Source organism: Rhopalosiphum maidis, chromosome 2 (genome assembly GCF_003676215.2).
Source record: "Rhopalosiphum maidis isolate BTI-1 chromosome 2, ASM367621v3, whole genome shotgun sequence".
Taxonomy (NCBI): Eukaryota; Metazoa; Arthropoda; class Insecta; order Hemiptera; family Aphididae; genus Rhopalosiphum; species Rhopalosiphum maidis.
In genome coordinates this window covers 78396211-78414554 of record NC_040878.1, presented here as the reverse complement: position 1 = coordinate 78414554, position 18344 = coordinate 78396211, and the positions used below count along the sequence as shown (strand labels likewise).

Here is an 18344-nt window from a genome sequence, read left to right as displayed (position 1 = left end):
TTCCAATAGTTTTTTCGGGGGGGGGGGGGGAGAATAAATAAATAAAAATAAAAAAATTATACAATACACCTGCAATGGTATATTATGATAATAAAAATAATAATATTGTACAATAATATATTTTTTTACTGAGGTAGAAACAAAACAAAATATTATCTTATAATAATGTCCCGACGACGGCATGGTCGGTCGTATGTTATTGCCCCAAACCGTCGCAACTGAGATACGATGATTATAATATAGTTGTATAAATATTGTGAGTTCGATATGAAAGTACAATATCGTACGCCGAAACGGAGAACCCGAACGGCAATCTCCGTGTCGGATGAGCGGGTAAGTGGAACACAGAGGGGAAAGAAATTTCATAAAAAATTGTCATCGTCAGGTCCGCGAATGTGGCATGTTTCTGTTTACCTGCTGCACTCGCACACGGACATAATATTACGTGCCACGTTTGTACACACGGTTGCGGGATCCGCACTACAGACGACCACCGCCGCCGTGCAAACCGCAGTCCTGCACGCGGTACGGCTTCTTGACGGGCGGCTCGGAAGCTGGATTGTTGTTTTCCGATTTTTCCGGCGTGGCCGCGGCCGTCGTGCTGGCCACCAGTGCGTCGATGAGCGACACGTGTTCGTCCACCTCGGCCGCGGTGCACGCCAACAGCACGCACAGCTCTGCCGCCACCTCGGCGGCCGCGGACGGATCGATTCCGCGGATGGCCGACAGCATGCACGACGCCGCCATTACCGACGGTTTTTTCGCTATGAAATCGGGTTCTGCGGGCAAAACAAAAAAAAACGAAACGGTTAGTATGATTTATACATTTAATTTATCGATTATGTAATTATGTTGTATTATATATTAATTTATATACATGTTTAACTCTCAGAGAAGTAAAAAAAATGTATTTACAACTTTTTTCTATAATTAAAAACAGAAATTATACGTTTCATATCAATTATAAATGCTAGTACGAGGACGTCATACCCGCGTGTGCTGTCTGTCAGTGACGCATAACATACACCATTATTTATAAATAGATTTAGCAATTCTAGTTTTGTGTGGTTAGCTAAAACATTTGAGACTATTTTTTTTATATTATTATTATGCAGAGAGTGAATTTTGACTTATTATAATATTTAAATATAAACAATTTATATAGGTATAGTAATAAGTATAATGAGTATAATATATATATTAAGCCGGTTCTCCACAAACGCTCACCCGCGCGCAATGCCGAACAAAACGCATTTCCCATAGTACCCCCCGAACATGGTAGCAACGTTGCAAAAAACATTTTGCGTATTTAGTGTGGACTCGGTTTTAGTATCGATATTGAACATGCAGATTTTTCTCGAACTGTTTCGAATTTATTGATGTTTGAGAGTTCAATAAGTTCGCGAGAACCAATAACAGTGTTTAATGACATGATTAGAAATAAGAGAACTGCTAATATTATTATAACTTACATAATTTAAGTATTATTATAATAAATATATATATATTAAACTAGGTATACGCAATAAAATACTCAAAACAAGGACTTTCGTGCAATCGCATATTTTTTTTTTTGTTAATTCGATCGTTTGCTTAGTAAGTATAAAATATAATTCACAATGTTTGTAATCATATTATGCGTTCAACATTTCTAAGGGCACATTATGATCTTAGCACATATTTTAAACTGTATGATGCATAAATGTATTTTTTTTAAACGTATGTTATAACATTTAGAATGCAAATATTTTAACAAACGTATGTTATTTATAGAACGGCAGTCCTTGGTTAAAAGGTCAAAAGGAAAAAAATACAATTTTAGATAGAATTTTACAAAATTAATCGCTTTTCCGTTAACACATATAATATAATACCAATGTATTCATAAATTCATCACAAAAATAAAACAGGAGCTATTTATTATATCGATTATCTACTATAAATATTATTATATGCAAACGAAGTCATCGTGTCATCGTTATATAGAAATTTATAATAAAACACTATAATTATAGGTAAAATATACTATGCAGTCACTTAATTATATCGTACAGTTAATATAGTAAAAGTACTATAGCAGTGAGCAATTCTATAGTCCAAACGCAAAAACACCTGTATACAACGCGTCAATGCACGCCGGCGGGGGTGTCTACAATGGGGGAATACTGCTCGAAATCCGTATGATAAACATTGTCTGTCATACGCTAATACTGCATGTTAACGCGTGCGGTCGACGACGATTTTTGAAATGCGTTTTTTCTTTTTCACAATAATATTGTATTTAGCTGCAGGCAAATGTTTCAGTTGTTTCGGGCAGTACTGCAATGGGCAGCTGCACCGTGACTAAATAGCATAGACCGGGCACGCCTAGCCAACCACTACACTCGGAATTTTCTAATTTTTACTAGATGTTACAAGTATAATAATGTATTTTGGGAATGTGTATTATTAATATATTATCTTCATGTTCGTATTACACGTGCGTTTGTATAATGAACTAGACTGAAATGAATTCCGGTAATTGGTATATTCTTACATACATGGGAGCCCACCAGGGGAAAATTTAGCTTAAACTCGAGACTTTTTTATTTTGTCTCTCCCCTTAAAATGCTACCTATTTGTGTCAATGTAAATTATGATATATATAACAGTCAATGGATATATTCAGAATTGTTTTAATTTTTACATCCCTGTTTGTCGAACTAGGTCCATTAAAACATTTTATATACTACAATACAAAAACTAACTATGCTTTGTCGAAACCTACAGTAGTAAATAGAACCATAAGATTAACTATGGTAATAATCAAATTTATTTATCTAATTTCAATTAAATTAAGTATTTTTATAATTATTTTATTTAATTTCACTATTAAAATTCACGCCTTAGAAATAATTAGTAAAAGCACGCGTTTAAACAAATATAAATAAATATTTAACAATATTAATAAATACATATTTATTAAGAGGCTAGGCACCACCAACATGCAGTTGTCGATTACAAAATTATTTGTATATTTGCAGTCGCATATATTATATATATTATATTATAGCAATATAGCGGAATGTTCATATTATCTTGTCTATAATATTATTTTTAATACAATATATAATAAATATATATATATATGTGTATAAAGTAAAAAACACGAAGACATCCCATTTAAATTGTAATACTTTGATATTATGATGTACATACGAATGAGAAAAAAATAATGTATACGAATACGAAACACGCCGTTAATATATATATATATATTATTCATAGAACTCGACACCGCTACAGATCATAATGGGCGTCTTATTTTAAAACATCGCTGCACCATATTATACCTATATGTATAGGTGAGTATATTGAAGAATTTGTATAAAAATCGAATTTCATTAATATGTGCACACCGAGGAATAATGTACTCCCATATCTCTTCCGACGACGAAAAAGGGTTAGTATTGTTTTTTTCATAGTTCTCATACATATATAAATATCAATGGACCAAAAATAATAATAAAAAAGGGTATTCGGAGGACGTATGCACGATTATTGTAAACGGCATGCATAATACACGCAAGTATAATATTATAATATCATATTATTATGTGTATAGAAACTAGAAAGGGACCCGTTTACAGATGTCTCCTCCCGTGGATCACACGACGGTGAGCGCATCGTAACACACTACACCACCCCGCGATCGTCCTTACAACACAATACGATGTGTAGTTACAATAATATGTTTAACATAATATCATACTTAAACCTAACCGCAAATATCATATACAGTAAATTAAACAAAACAATCGGAATAAGACAGATATGTTCGCAAATTTTGTCATGTTCACGGTGGAAAACCAATAAAAGATGATTACTACATAGTATTATAATATAATGCATAATTATATTTAACTGACAAATATGGCACTAAATATTTGTACGATAATTTTGTGTTTAAATTTTAAATCGGCTCGTAATAACTGTATGTGCCCACAGAAATTATGAATTCATCCACCCTTAATTATCGTGTAATACTGTAATATATAATAATCACGACTACCTTGTAGTAGATAAACATAATACACCTACATATAGCATAATAATATTATGTTATTATTAAAATATATAATGGACCCAAATGACGGTAAAGTGATATGCGCATCTGTATCAAACTTCGGAAGACGACGTAGTTTGCTTTGCTTGATCACCGGAAACTAATGTTTTGTTGTTTTAATGTTTTGTTAGGCGTATTATTGTTTTTAGTTCAATTATTAGAAAACGCGTTAAAGTTGTCGGTCGTGCGCACATCCATCAAAACGTACGTCCGCTGTTCTAGTTCTATACATACATCGTTCAAAGTTAAGAGTGTAGTGGCAAGAGTATTATGCGGGCCTTCGTCGCGGGAGAATATCTTTATTTTAAAATTAAAAGGGGAGAGAAAACCCGTCTCGATAATGGGTGTTATGAATAAGTGATTGCCACCAACGTGGATTATAATAGTCAAAATTCAATTCTTAAGGTCAACATTTATAATTGTAGTTAATAATATTAATAATAATAACGTCTCTTTTACATTTTATTCTTTGTTGAGATGAAATACCGTTACTTTTGTTTTTTGTTATATTTTTATACAACATAGTATAACAAAATATGTCCGCATTTACCCCTTTTCGTTCGGCCGTAATTATAAACCAAAATTAAAAAAATATGGGTAAGCACCGTACATTCCGGGAACTGCCACTGCAGTGTAATGCACATAATGTATAGTGAGGAGGACGCCGCAATGACTAATTTTTTCTCCTCGGAAATCTTCGTATTTGGTGTTTTTTTAATGTAATTTAATTATTCTTTCGCGCACACATTTCCGCGACAACATCAAAGATAAAAATATAGGATAGTGCATCATCGTTTACCGCGTATAAAGTATAAAAATAATATTCAACCGTTTGAGTAGAGGAGCATTAATTAATAATATATTGAGCATATATAAGTGAAGACGACGACGAAGAAGAAGATGCCCTGCCGATCCGCTTCGTACGCAGCGGCGGTTTGACCTCAACACGGCCGGTCGGTCAAGTCTTCGCAGCGGACACGTCAACGACCGCGCTGGAGGGACACGCGGCTCTGTGGTCATTGGCCTACGCCTCCACCGCTGCCGCTGACAACAACAAGACGACGACCGAGCGCGACACTCGGCAGCGGGTGCGGGGGACAGGTGCGCGGAGGTCTGAGGATCAACGGACTGCGTGTACCATGTGTTCGCGCCATGCGCGGTGCGTGTCCGAGTATATATCTGGTCACTGCCGTCGCTGTTGTCCGGTTATGACGGAGGGATGGGGGCGAAGAGAGGACGAACCGGCGGGTAGAAAGGGCCGTCTAGTCGGATGTAGAACCGTTGTAGAGTACTCAAATTTTCAACAAACTCGCGCCCAAAAAAAAGTTAGTAATAGGTGGCATATCTTAAACCATTAGTTTTTCTTTTGCCATCAAATACGTATTTTTGTTGGAAAACATCCCATTAGAATCGAAATCTGTAATATATATTATGTTGAAAATGTAATTGTGTAGAAAAATATTCCGTTGTAAACACATTATGTTGTTAAAACTGTAATATACTGAACAATATTTTTTCGGGTTTGCATTTGCTAAAAACTAATTTTAATGGAAACGTTTATTATTGATTTCGGTAAACTGTTCCCCGAACAAATACGTTTCTGAGATAATACTTCATTCCGACAAAAAAATACATATTACGATTCCAAAACAATGTTTGTCAATAGTTTAAATTCTAAACGCATACCTTTAGTTTACGAGTAAATTATTTTCAAACAAAATACGTTTCCGTCAAAATATATTTCCAAATTATTACAGTTTAGAAAAAATGTTTTCCAAACATCAACATTTTAACTATAATAACTATTTTCCAACAAAATATAGTTATCCCTATATGATTAGCGTGGCTATAATTATACTGTTCAAATGAGACACTTTATAAAAATCATGAGAATTACGACAACGGGACCTATTACATAATATAATAATTATAAAAAGCTTATCATGTAATTAATTTAACTTTTATATAAAATTAATATTTATAAATATGTAGTAAAATAACATTTGAATACTACTAATTAAATGCATAAATATTTACCTGCATAATATAATTATTATTTAATTATAAAAAATGATTATAGAGTAATGTTAGTAGTTATTACCTCAAGTAGCATACATTTTTTAATAAAACCATAGACCACATTATACATGGTAAAATATTTATTCATATACAAATTTAAATATTCAATTTTTGTGAATGTTGGACAAAAACGGGACCATTTGAAAAGGGGGACGCAGATTTTAAAAACGAGACAATTGCGCGCCTAATGTGAGATGTATAGTCACACTATGATTTCACCCCTACACGACCACTTCTTCCTAAAATGCCGATCACGTGTACATTTATTTGTCTTACTATACGGCGGGTGTTCCTTGGCGGCACTTCTTCGTCACCGATTGTATAATCCCAACGTTACAACCGCCGCAAAGGAGTCTGGTTCACAGTCAGCCAGCCGCCCGCGAGTCATTCATTTGGGAGACCGCGAAAAAGACGACATTATTATTAAATAAACATTGCAATGCGTACCTATTATTGTTATATAAAACGTACACGTGCAGGCGAAATGTCGAAATCCCGACAAGCAGGAGAAACACCGCAGCCGATGAAAAAACATAATAATATCATAGAATCCGCGACCCCCGACCATATATATACACGTGCGTTTGCGAAAGACGAAAGCAAATAATATAATGGAAATAATAATAATAATAATAGGGGCACAACACACAAACGAGCAAGCGAATTGGAATTCGCGCGATCGCCTATAATATATTAGTGTATTGTGTACGTCGTGATATGGTCCCTGTGGCGCAAAAGGCACGTTTTTCTTACTCTCGAACACGTCTCATTCTTTTGCAGTATAGTAGTTGCGTAAAAACAACGAGAAATATTATAATACAATTTTACACAATGAATGCACCTATGGATATTCCGGTTTCGCGATACGCCGAAACTGATGTCACGTATATAGACCACTCGACGGATTAATTCGAAATCGATTATTAGATATTATTTAGAGCTGGTTCTCTCGTCGATACTCGTCGTTTTCCACGAGTGATAAACATAATATTATAATAATATTTTATAATTTATTATAAACTATAATTCGATACATAATTAAAAAACAATTTTTAAAATTAATAAATCTTTATATTTTGGTACTGTGTAGTATGAATTTGCTTTAATAGAATCTTCATTCACTTATATTTTATTTCTTTAATTTTAGTATTAAAATAATTGTAAGACTTTTGTTTTGAATTGTGAATACTATTATTAAAGTAGAAATTACTAATTTAGATTTGTCCTATAACCTATAATGGATGGGAATATTCATAAAATCAAATCATAATATTTGTAAATTTTATCTGTGGTCATTTTTACTAAACTCATAATTACCATATCATAATATCCGCCATTGTGGTTACTAGTACAATAGTACCTAAAGTTCTTTCCACATAACGTGACCGTGTATAGGCAGGAAATACCTCACTTCCATTTCTTTATTATCTATATGAATATTACCACGGCCGAAAACGACGAAAACAATAACGTCTTGTCATTTCGCAGTTTCGCAATTAAAACGCCATCAGTCCAATTTCTATAATATTTATATTTTTTTTTTCGGAAACCGACCCAAATACCACAATACATCACACAATGTTATTGGGTACCTACGTTATAATATGAATATAAAACATATCAATTCAATTCGACCTGTCGACACGTTTGTAAACCCAGCCTTGCACCGCTTGCCGCCGACTGAACAGCTCAGTTTTGTGACCAGTCATGTCCCTTTCGAACATCATATTTTCCCACACCTTCAATGCAAACAATACAGGTACGGAACATACACAATGTGCGATTTAGTATGTAAATATACGCAATAATAAGGAGTCATTTTTGTATCCTGTATACAAAAGTGTATACAATAATACATAAGTCGGCGGTATATCTTTTTATTATTATTATATGCATATATTATAACGTAATATTTATTTTCTACACAAAAACGCAATATACTCGTGTGTATTATATAGTTACAACTCCAGCAGATTTTACGTTCGTGATAAAAACTCGTTTATTAGTGAGCAAGGTGACCCACCCATATAGTAGTCGGTGATGCAGATGCTAAAGTTACGGGCACGCATAAGCTCCCAACGGATTTTTCGTATCGACCGATGGCATTTCCCCACACCCCTACATCATCTACTGGCTATATCTAGATCCTTATCCTCGATGGTCTACACCCGGAACCAGGAAGTAACGAATAGTATATAAAATTATGTATGTACTATGTACATTATATATATATATATATAGTTGTAGTACCTATGTAACTGTATCGGTCTTGCGCGGCTAGCTGCAGTCGTATATATATAGCGAACGAAGCAACACCTGGCCGACCCGTCGACTATTTTTGGGGGAGACACGAATAATAATAATATGAAAATGAATAAAAATCGAGATTTCTTTTTGTGAAATTAAATGACAAAAAAATATACAATATAAGTATAAAATAAAATAAAATAGCAGATGTTTCCTTCCGTGAAAAGGACGAAAATCTTCGACGGTATTGTTCACGCTGCAAAGAATATAAGCAGGGTCGATGGTGCCACGAGCCACAATCTTTGCGTAACTCATACGGATCAGCAACAGCAGTCTTGCGAGACATATGTATTATTATTATTATGTTATACAATGAGTGTAAGGAATCAATAAGCGCTGGTCGATATCATCGTTGCGTTATATTTTATTATTGTGTGTTCAGTATATATTATATAGAGAACCTATGCGTACATATACGCGCAAAACATTCCGATTTGACTGATCTCCATCATCATAATATGAATATATATACTCAGAGTGTTATTTAGGGCCACCTCCCTCCCCCTAAAAAGGATTAACCAAGACTAAATTGCCGGTTTAAAAAAATCCCTTACTATACATATGTGTTTGAGTGATAAATCGAGAAACCTTATTGATATTCAATACATTATATATAATATCAAATAGACCTAAAAGTATTTGAAAAATATATATCCTATACACCACAACTTATTACTATATATACCTATTGTATATGTCATGAAGTTGTAAATATTTATATTTCGATTGTATTTATAATACATAATTAACCTAACCTATATCTTTGATACTTATCTGACCAACTATAAATGTTCAACAACTTTACCTATCAATAGTGAATTTACTAAAATTTGATATAACTTCAAGTAAATATGAGGTGAGAGAATTTAGTACTACGATAAGGGAAAAAGACGTTTTATCGTCTTCTTGTCGAAGACTGTGTACACCAATTCACGTATTATTCTTGGTTTATTAGTTAAAGATTTATAACATTAACTGATAGTCTTAAGTTATTATTTTTTAACATTGACACATCATCTCGAACTGCCATAAGCCTATAAAAGCTATATAATATCATGAAAGAAAATGTATGGTATGTACAGTAATGTTGAAATAGTATAGTAATATAGGCTTTACGGACAAAATACGATTGCCGGATTATAACAATAATAATAATAATAATAATAATACATTTCATACATTTTTTAAATGAATGACATTCCGTTAGATTAAACGGCGAGCGGCTGTTACGACTGTTATATTTTTTTACAATAATTGGTCGGATGGTACATCGCTGTAACGGAATTAAATTCTTTGGCACATATTTTATTATAAGCGATGATCGTCGTGAATGCGTTAAAACGGTTCATAATCGCGTTGATATTTAACGAGATATCCGTATATCATCATTATCATCGTATATATTGAAATTTATTATAGTTCCGGGCAAATCCGGTCGTAAAAAAATATTTATCGATAAAGGAAAAATGGTCTCGTGACGACAAACAAACATGGACTGTAAAAGATGCCAATAATCATATTAAACTCGCCGGTTAGTAATAAAAATCGGTTAGTTCCGATAGGCCGGACAGCTGATTCGATTTTTTTATTATTATTATTATTACTATTATAGTATTATTACTAGTATACACGCGGAAAACGATTTGTAGACAAGGCAATGGCATATGTTTATATATATATACATAAATGTAATATAGGTGAATGTGATTTTTAAAATACACTCAGCAGCACACGCGTATATATTTGAAGAGAACGATCAAGAATGAGAGACGAGAGTGTAAAAGAGCTCGCGAGGAAATGCACACCCATATGAAGGGGTCCACCGATGGGGTGCGACCGATTTTTCGTATTACTAGTACGGATTATTACCGATAAATTCGATCATTCGTACCGTTTATCGCGACGTATTTAAGCTAAAAGAATCGCTAGACAGAACAAATAAAAAATATAAAAAAAAATATCGACAATCCATACGGGAGATCGATTCTCAAAAGAGTAAAGGACCGTTAAATTTGTAGAAAATACTAGAAAGAGATTTCTACACTTGATTAAAACATATATAATAATAATATATTATAGATAGAAAAACGTAATCAACGAATTTATACCAAAATAATATTATTAAGAATTTTAATTTGTAATTCACAATTATTTTCAGCGGGTATTTTTATTTCATAAGTGTTAGTTAATGTTTCCCTGCACTGATCATTAAATTAAAATGGCATACTATACTGATTTAAGTCAAACGATAATATAATTATTTTACCTTGTACACGCAATAATCACAAAAATTGTAATTTTTTGCATACGTGTCATAGTTGTCTTTTGCTGAGTAATAAAAGGCTTATTAATTATTAATACTACATACCATTCGAAGAGATGTAACTATACAGTGCATAGGTGTAATCTAGACTTTAATATGCAAAGTGCCACAATTACCAATCTTAACATCTTTTCATGTATAATTATTTAATTTATTAAAAAAAAAAAAGCCATGTATGTGAACTCAATTACTTACATAATCTCTTTGAGTGAAAATAATACATTTTTTATTATATTAAAAAAAGCATATTATTTAACAAATATATAATAAAGATTAATGATTAATAACATTTATTTGTTTACAGTAATATTCTACGATTTAAAACGTACTCTAGTGTACATTATTAATATATCCACAGCAAATTAACGTGAACTAATAATAATAGTACAATAAAAAAAAAAAATATAATTTCTAAAAAAGAACTTCTATTTACGAGCTAATTCTACGGTAAATATGCAGATTACATTCCCATGATAAATCTTCTTATAATTTTGCGATGATAAAAATTCGACAGCCTACGCACTTGTTTTTAACTATTATAAATTTAAAAGAACATATTAAATTATGTACAACCAACCACCAACCTGTCGACCTGCAAAAGCAATAATTTTATTTCTCCTTCCGCCCGTCAGCTGCACAACGTACGATATAATATTATTATATCGTTAACACGTTATCAGCATAGGTACATCGACTTACGCATTGTTTTTTTTTTTTACCCTCTCTACGTCACGTTAATATTATTATTATACGTATATCCTTCGTAAAACCGTAATTACTATTATAGGTTCCGTGCTGCAGCTATAATACATCCTTTGACAAGACGTGAACGGGGAATCGTCCGATGACTACGAATACGACCGGGTTAACGGCACAACTGTTATAATATCCCGTAACGCATTAAACCAGCCGGCCGTCCTTCGCGAGAACTACGCAATTTTCAGACGTCTCATTTATTATATAGGCACTGTAGTATTACTACTAAGTAATATAATAACAATCATAAAAAACTTGGACGATGACATCAACAACTTCGCCGCTGCTAATACGTGACCTCGATAACCATCTTTACAATATTACCTATATATACTTAAGATCAGGATGCCATACAACCGTAATTAAAGGGGTTTGTGTTAGCAATTTTAATAAAATTTTAAATCTTAAAAATATTTAAATACTAATTTAAAGTATTTTTTTTACTTTTTTTTTAAATTGTCCCATTATATCATAATTCAGTATCTCTACAATATTGGTTGTTGCATAATAATAAGATTATAGAGAAAAACGGCTTCGTGTAGAATAAACTTAAACTATGATATTTACAGCCAACTTACCAAATTTTTATACAACATGGAAGAGAACATTAAGTTTATTAGTTATTTGTTTTGCTGAAACGCCTTTTTATTATCGATAACAATATCGGGAGCGAAATAAGTTTGTTTATCCCGCGCAACATTATTCCATGAATAAATTACGGGCTTTGTGACATCATTTTGTTGTGAATTTAAAAAAACAAAATTATATTTAAAATCACCGATAATACATAATATTCATACAATAATAATATAATATTGTATAATAAAAGAAGGACCAAACCGTTAACTAACTAAATTTTAACATGAAGATTGTTTTAGAACAAATCAAACAATGTAACCACCGCGAGTTTAAAGTAATGATCAAATTATTAGTATGCGAAAATTGGTTTTAGGAAAATGTAATTTACAATTTGCTAAGATAAACCGTTTTCTTATCTACGGTGTAAAAATACAAAACGATATTAAAATACACGGCGTACACACAGAATATAATCGAGTTTATCGTAATATCGTTTCCAAGAAAGGTTAATTATGTCAACGTGTTAGACGAACACTATAATATTATAATCTATAGTAGTATGTTAGTCACGCACTCAGGACTAGCCAGAAAACACAAATTTTTTCTTCAAAAATTTCATCAAATTATTCGATTAGCATAACAGCTCGGTTACGAAGTCCAGTTCATTCGAACTAAAACGTCCAGCGACATATGGTATCAATTGTTTTTCATCGGTTAATTGTTTAGTTCGAGGTGCACACGCGTCTTGGTTCATGGTTCCATACACACTCCTCCACTGGTTAATTATTATATAAAAAGACAACACACTATGGTATAAGGAAATATAACACGTACTATTATAATATGTGTATGACTACGTCCTTTAATGAATTCAGAAAAAATAAAATAAATGATTGTCTTGACAAAATACTAACGAATTCACCAAATGTCGTTTACAGTTGGTGAAGTTTTGTTTTTAATTTTCGGTCCGTTGGATATATATTTCTCGAAGACAAACTGTCCGCCGCTAAGTTTAACGATATTTTTTCTAAACAGACATACTTTTGGTAGTATAATAATAATAATAATAATAATAATAATGTTTGTATAATGTTTTATGAATATAAAAACAAACAAATAGCAGAAAAAAAACCATAACGAACACACTATGGTTTTTACTGAATAGGACGAGAATTAACGTACGTATACGTGGCTAAAACAAGTTTCGACATGTGTACACGTGTGTGAATACGCGGAGGGAATAAACGCAGTCACGATAACGGAAATACAAAATTTTATCCTGTCAAACGGCGCAAAAAACGATTGGGTAATGAAAAAAAATCACGATTATTTTTTTGTCGTTAGTTTTTTTTTTTTTTTTGGTCTTCTAATTAGAAATAAGACTCGCGTGTTTTTTCGCTTTCACAAAAGCGCTACCAAGCAAGACCCCATGCGAACGTGAAATTACCAGTACATTGTTTAACTAACATTTTTTGCTGTATGGGAATTGAATACAGGCAAAAAAAAGTACGCCTTTAAAAAAGGGTAGAAAAAACAGTTCTTCTTACTCTGGGCCTTACCCCCTGACACTATAGGGATAAATAATTAGGTTTTCGTACACAATATACTACGAGGAAACGGATAATATTCAAATAGGGAATCCTCCGTACTGGTTCCCCCAGCCAATTGTCAAATAATAATCGAATACGTTTCAGACGGTCGGAGAGTAAAATATTTAATTGAGCAAATCATAAGATTTAACAAAACCGTTCGAGACATACCGACACGATAAAACAAGTTTAGATTACGCATAAATGTATAAATATACAATTCTTAAATACATAGAAACAAATTAGTTTTAAACTGGATAGCGATATTGTAAAGCGCAAAACGTAAAAATTAAAATTTTATTTTTATAATCACATCTGATATTAATTAAAATTGAGAATATTTCTTAAAATAAAATTAGCATACATTCGTTATGTTGTTTTTAAGAAATCCTAAGATTTATACTTATCAAAAATTCTCTTTTCATATAGGTATGTGACGAATATAAAAACAAAAATAAAATTATTTAATAAAACGTATCGAAATTTGACATATAAAAATTCATAATAATAAGTCCGGGAGTAATGACTAACGGATATGTACGCGGTAGTTATCGACTACCAAAAAAAAAAAAAAAACGAAAACGACGTAAAAACTGTACCAGAAGTAACGAAGTAAATTTTTTCAAATAACCTCGAGCAAAGATGTAAATAGCATACTTATAACAATATGTGTCTTTCAATCATAAAACATGATTATGGATTTACAAGACTGTTAATAAAATTATTATTATATTCACTAGTCAAATTAACTGTTCTACACATAAAATATTGTTAACAGAACTATACATTTTTTTATGAAAGTTTATAAATAAATAAATCTTAAGTCCTTAATAAAGTCATACATTATAAGTTATTATCAATTTTAAATGAATAAGTTTTAAAAGCAAATAAGTATGCACACGGTCAAAAAAATGCGTTTGATTACCTACGTGGTTGCATTTCTTTACATATCTTATGGTGCCTATTACAAGAAATATTATAGTAATATATATTTTATAATAATAATAGTTCGTGTATAGGCTGCGTCATGTAATGGCATTGCGGTGTCGTGATTGGAAGAAATCGTAACGCATTTTAATATAATATGATCAGTATACATCCCCTCGGATAAAAATCACTCCGCCTCGGGGCCGATCGATGAAACGAAATTTTCGGTTATTGGCGAAAACCGCAAGACGTTCTCCCAGGCGCATAGCCGCACAATATAATATTGTATTATTATAATATATACACATGTGAGGCATTAGCATTTATTGTTATTATATTATTTTCGACACGGTCGCAGCTCCCGCGGCGACGACGAGGGTCTCGAGTGCGCCAATAATGACGTGTATTCTACCGTGTCTGGACTCTGGAGTGGCCTGGTCGTTCGTAGTCGTCGTCGCGGAGTTATTATACATAGGAAGGGAAGGGAAAAAAGGGTTGTGAAACGAATATACGACGGACTTCGCCGTCGTCGTCACCACACCCGATAATGGGGTTGTTTGTTCACGGCCAGAAAAACGATTAATACACGATTTTTCACGGCCCGACGGGTATTTCGAGTAGAACATATTCGTTTATATTAGTGTACTTACTGTAGGCACACTAGAGATCGAAATTTTTCGCTATGTTTAAGTATTTAGTATTAAGTATTTTTATAAGTACCTACCGATTATTCGAATGTTTGAAAAACAAAAAGAGATCCTTAAACGGGTTTTAGCACCGATGAGCACAGCGAAATATGCCGAATACTTCACCGTGCATACTACAGGAATCTGTCGAAATAATTGGACGTATTGCGTCGACTTCGACTGAACTAAAAATATTCAGTGTATACCACGAGTTTGAAAAATATATAGAAAATTCAAGTATAATGCTTTATGATTTTAATACTTACGTTAATTTAAAATATTTAAATATTATAATAAAATTCGATAAACACGTACATAATACAGAATTAATAATTATTTTAACTTCCTTATCATTTTGTATTTCTACAAAATACGTACCAAAGTTAACGTCATCAGTAGTATAATATTATATTGTATATAGTGATGCTCATACATTAGCGACTATAATATTATCATCACTATTATATATTATTTAATTATTATGTCTTAGTTAAATTATATTTATAAGAGTTTTATTACTTCCGTGAACTCTTGAATTAGCTTCCATTTCCGTTGGCATAATAATAGTATTTACTTCCGAGATACGATTTGTTTTCCAAATACACCAAATTACTGGAATTCGTGAAAGATGAAAACATTCAAAGAAACAGACATTTAGTTTGACATAACTAGTCATACATAAATCTTAATAACTATAAAATATTAAAATATATTTTATTATACGTTGGTATAAGAGCATGTTATCATCTTGACTTGAATACACGATATTTTGTTGGCTTTAGTACCATTTTGTATAAATATTATACATAATTAAATAAATAAGAATAAAAATATTACAAAATAATTGTTTATTTTTGTTAGTTATTTACCATCTAATCATGAAAAAAGTCGTTTGAATACAATACATAAAGTACCGCAGATACAACAATACCTGGTGCAAATGAGCTCGAATCGTTTTAAATCTAAATTCAATCACCGCTTCTTACACAACATTAATAATTTAATAAACTTTGCTCAAGACGATAGAAACCTTCATGTACCTATAATTTTATTTTATTTTTTGTTGTAATTTTACAGCATGCTTCTTTTGGCATTTATAAATACTTTTTTAACGATTCTTATTATGAAATTCTGGCCCTAGTAATTATATATTATGGCTATAATTGTGATAGTGTACCCATAGGTATTATTATTATTATAATTATTATTGAGGTACATTGAGATTCTAAATTACTATTTAATATACAATTATAATTCTTCGTTGGTCGCCAAGGTTATGTAACTTAGGGTTTTACAAATTTCCACGATATAAATATTTAGTAATGGTAAACCAACTTTTGTATACCTATCGTACAAAGGAGATTACTCAACAGTCAGTTTTATTTTTGGTTTCGATATTTTTATAGTTCTATATCCTAGTATATTTATTTAAGTTGATTTAGGTATAAATGTACCATCGTCTGTCAATATGTTCTTGTACAAAGTTTTCAAAGTGCAGATTTTTTTTCAAAAAGTTAATTTTGTTTTCCATTAATATTGTTATTTCATATAATAATGTTTAACCCGAAATATAAAATAGCTACAGTATTTGAAGGTAATCGCATATACATATATTTTTTTACAAGTTTGGCGTCCAGGAACTCGAGATAGTGAGACGACTCGTATTTTCCCAAATCCGTTGTATGTATGACTATTGTTTAATATTATGTGTATAATATCATGACGTGGTGTTTCGTACCGATGCGCGCGCGACGGTCCGATGGTCGTCGGCACAACCCCGCGCGCGGTAGAGTCGTGAATGGCGCGAAATGCCAGTGGCGTTTTTCTCCGGTCGGGTAAATACCGCGAGGGACTATACACACTATAATGTTATATTATATTTTATAGTACTACGCACTATACGTTTATTATATTATACGCGCTTGGCCAGGTGATGGGAAAAGGATCATCTAGCGATCGCGCGCGAACACGAACAACAATAGGCGGGCACGCAGCTGCCGCGGCCGTCGCGTCAGACGCGTCGACGGCGGCGGTAGTAGTAGTGGTACAGGCGGTGATGCGAATCCCGCCGTCGCCGCCGCCGCCGTCGTCCCAGACGTCTAGCCGCCCAGGGATCGCGACGAGGAAGTCCGAGGGGGGTATTTTCCGTCTGCGCGTCGACGACCGCGGCGGCGGCGGCGCCCGGGAGACGAGAGAGAGAAGGGTCCAAAGAGAGTGGCACGGGGAGAGCAAAAAAACCCGACGTCGTGCCGTCATCCCTCAGCACCCGCGGACCGGTTCTTACTATATTTTTCTTCTCCGACGCGCCCTTTCTGTTACCGTATTACTCTATATTATATTATTTTTTTTCGCCAAGCTGACCTCCGGTCAATAAATGATAATCACAATAAAGGGGTTGTTGAACGTATATAGGCGTAACTACTACCTATATGCCTTGCTGTTATACAATATTATAATATTATATTATATAGTCTGAGATTTTTTTTCTCAGGCAGTAGTCGCCGCCGCCAGTCACCGTCTCCGCCGAGGGGGTGGAATTTTGCATAACACTGTATACAACTATACAGTCTAGATACTCAGACCCCTTCTGCTTCCATGTTAATAATTATTATTGTTATTATATTTTTTTTTCATTTTTATTGTTACAACGGTTATTTTTTCCAATTCCCAACCCGCCGCCTCCAAATAAAATATATTCGCCGACCAATTGTTGTGCGAATTTTTTAACGATTTCTTTTTACGATGTCTGTATACGTCTATATCTGTAACTGTGTCTTTGTCTTCCGCGGCCGTGTCAGGGTCCATACTAATAAGCGTGTTCTCGACCAACATCCCCCGAAAACACACATATCACATCTCATATTATATAGAAGGTATACACATTACACATGTACAAGTTATAAATGCGGACACGTTTAATATTATACCGATGAGAATTGAAATCTGAACATGACGATTCTCGTTATTCCGATTGTTCGTATTGTGTGCGCAAA

At 33.1% G+C, this 18344-nt stretch overlaps 1 protein-coding gene across 4 annotated transcripts in view; it reads right to left on the bottom strand.

Moving 5' to 3' along the window:
• LOC113552279 (G1/S-specific cyclin-D2-like) overlaps positions 1-18344 on the bottom strand; it is a 41031-nt gene that overhangs the window by 1902 nt on the left and 20785 nt on the right. For 3 of the 4 annotated variants that reach the window (XM_026955079.1, XM_026955080.1, XM_026955078.1), the window contains one exon: positions 58-779. In XM_026955079.1, the coding sequence (XP_026810880.1) occupies positions 481-779 (299 nt within the window). In that variant the 3' untranslated portion in view covers positions 58-480. Of the gene's footprint in view, positions 1-57; positions 780-18344 lie in introns of those variants that run through there. The other variant, XR_003405171.1, reaches the window with a different exon arrangement.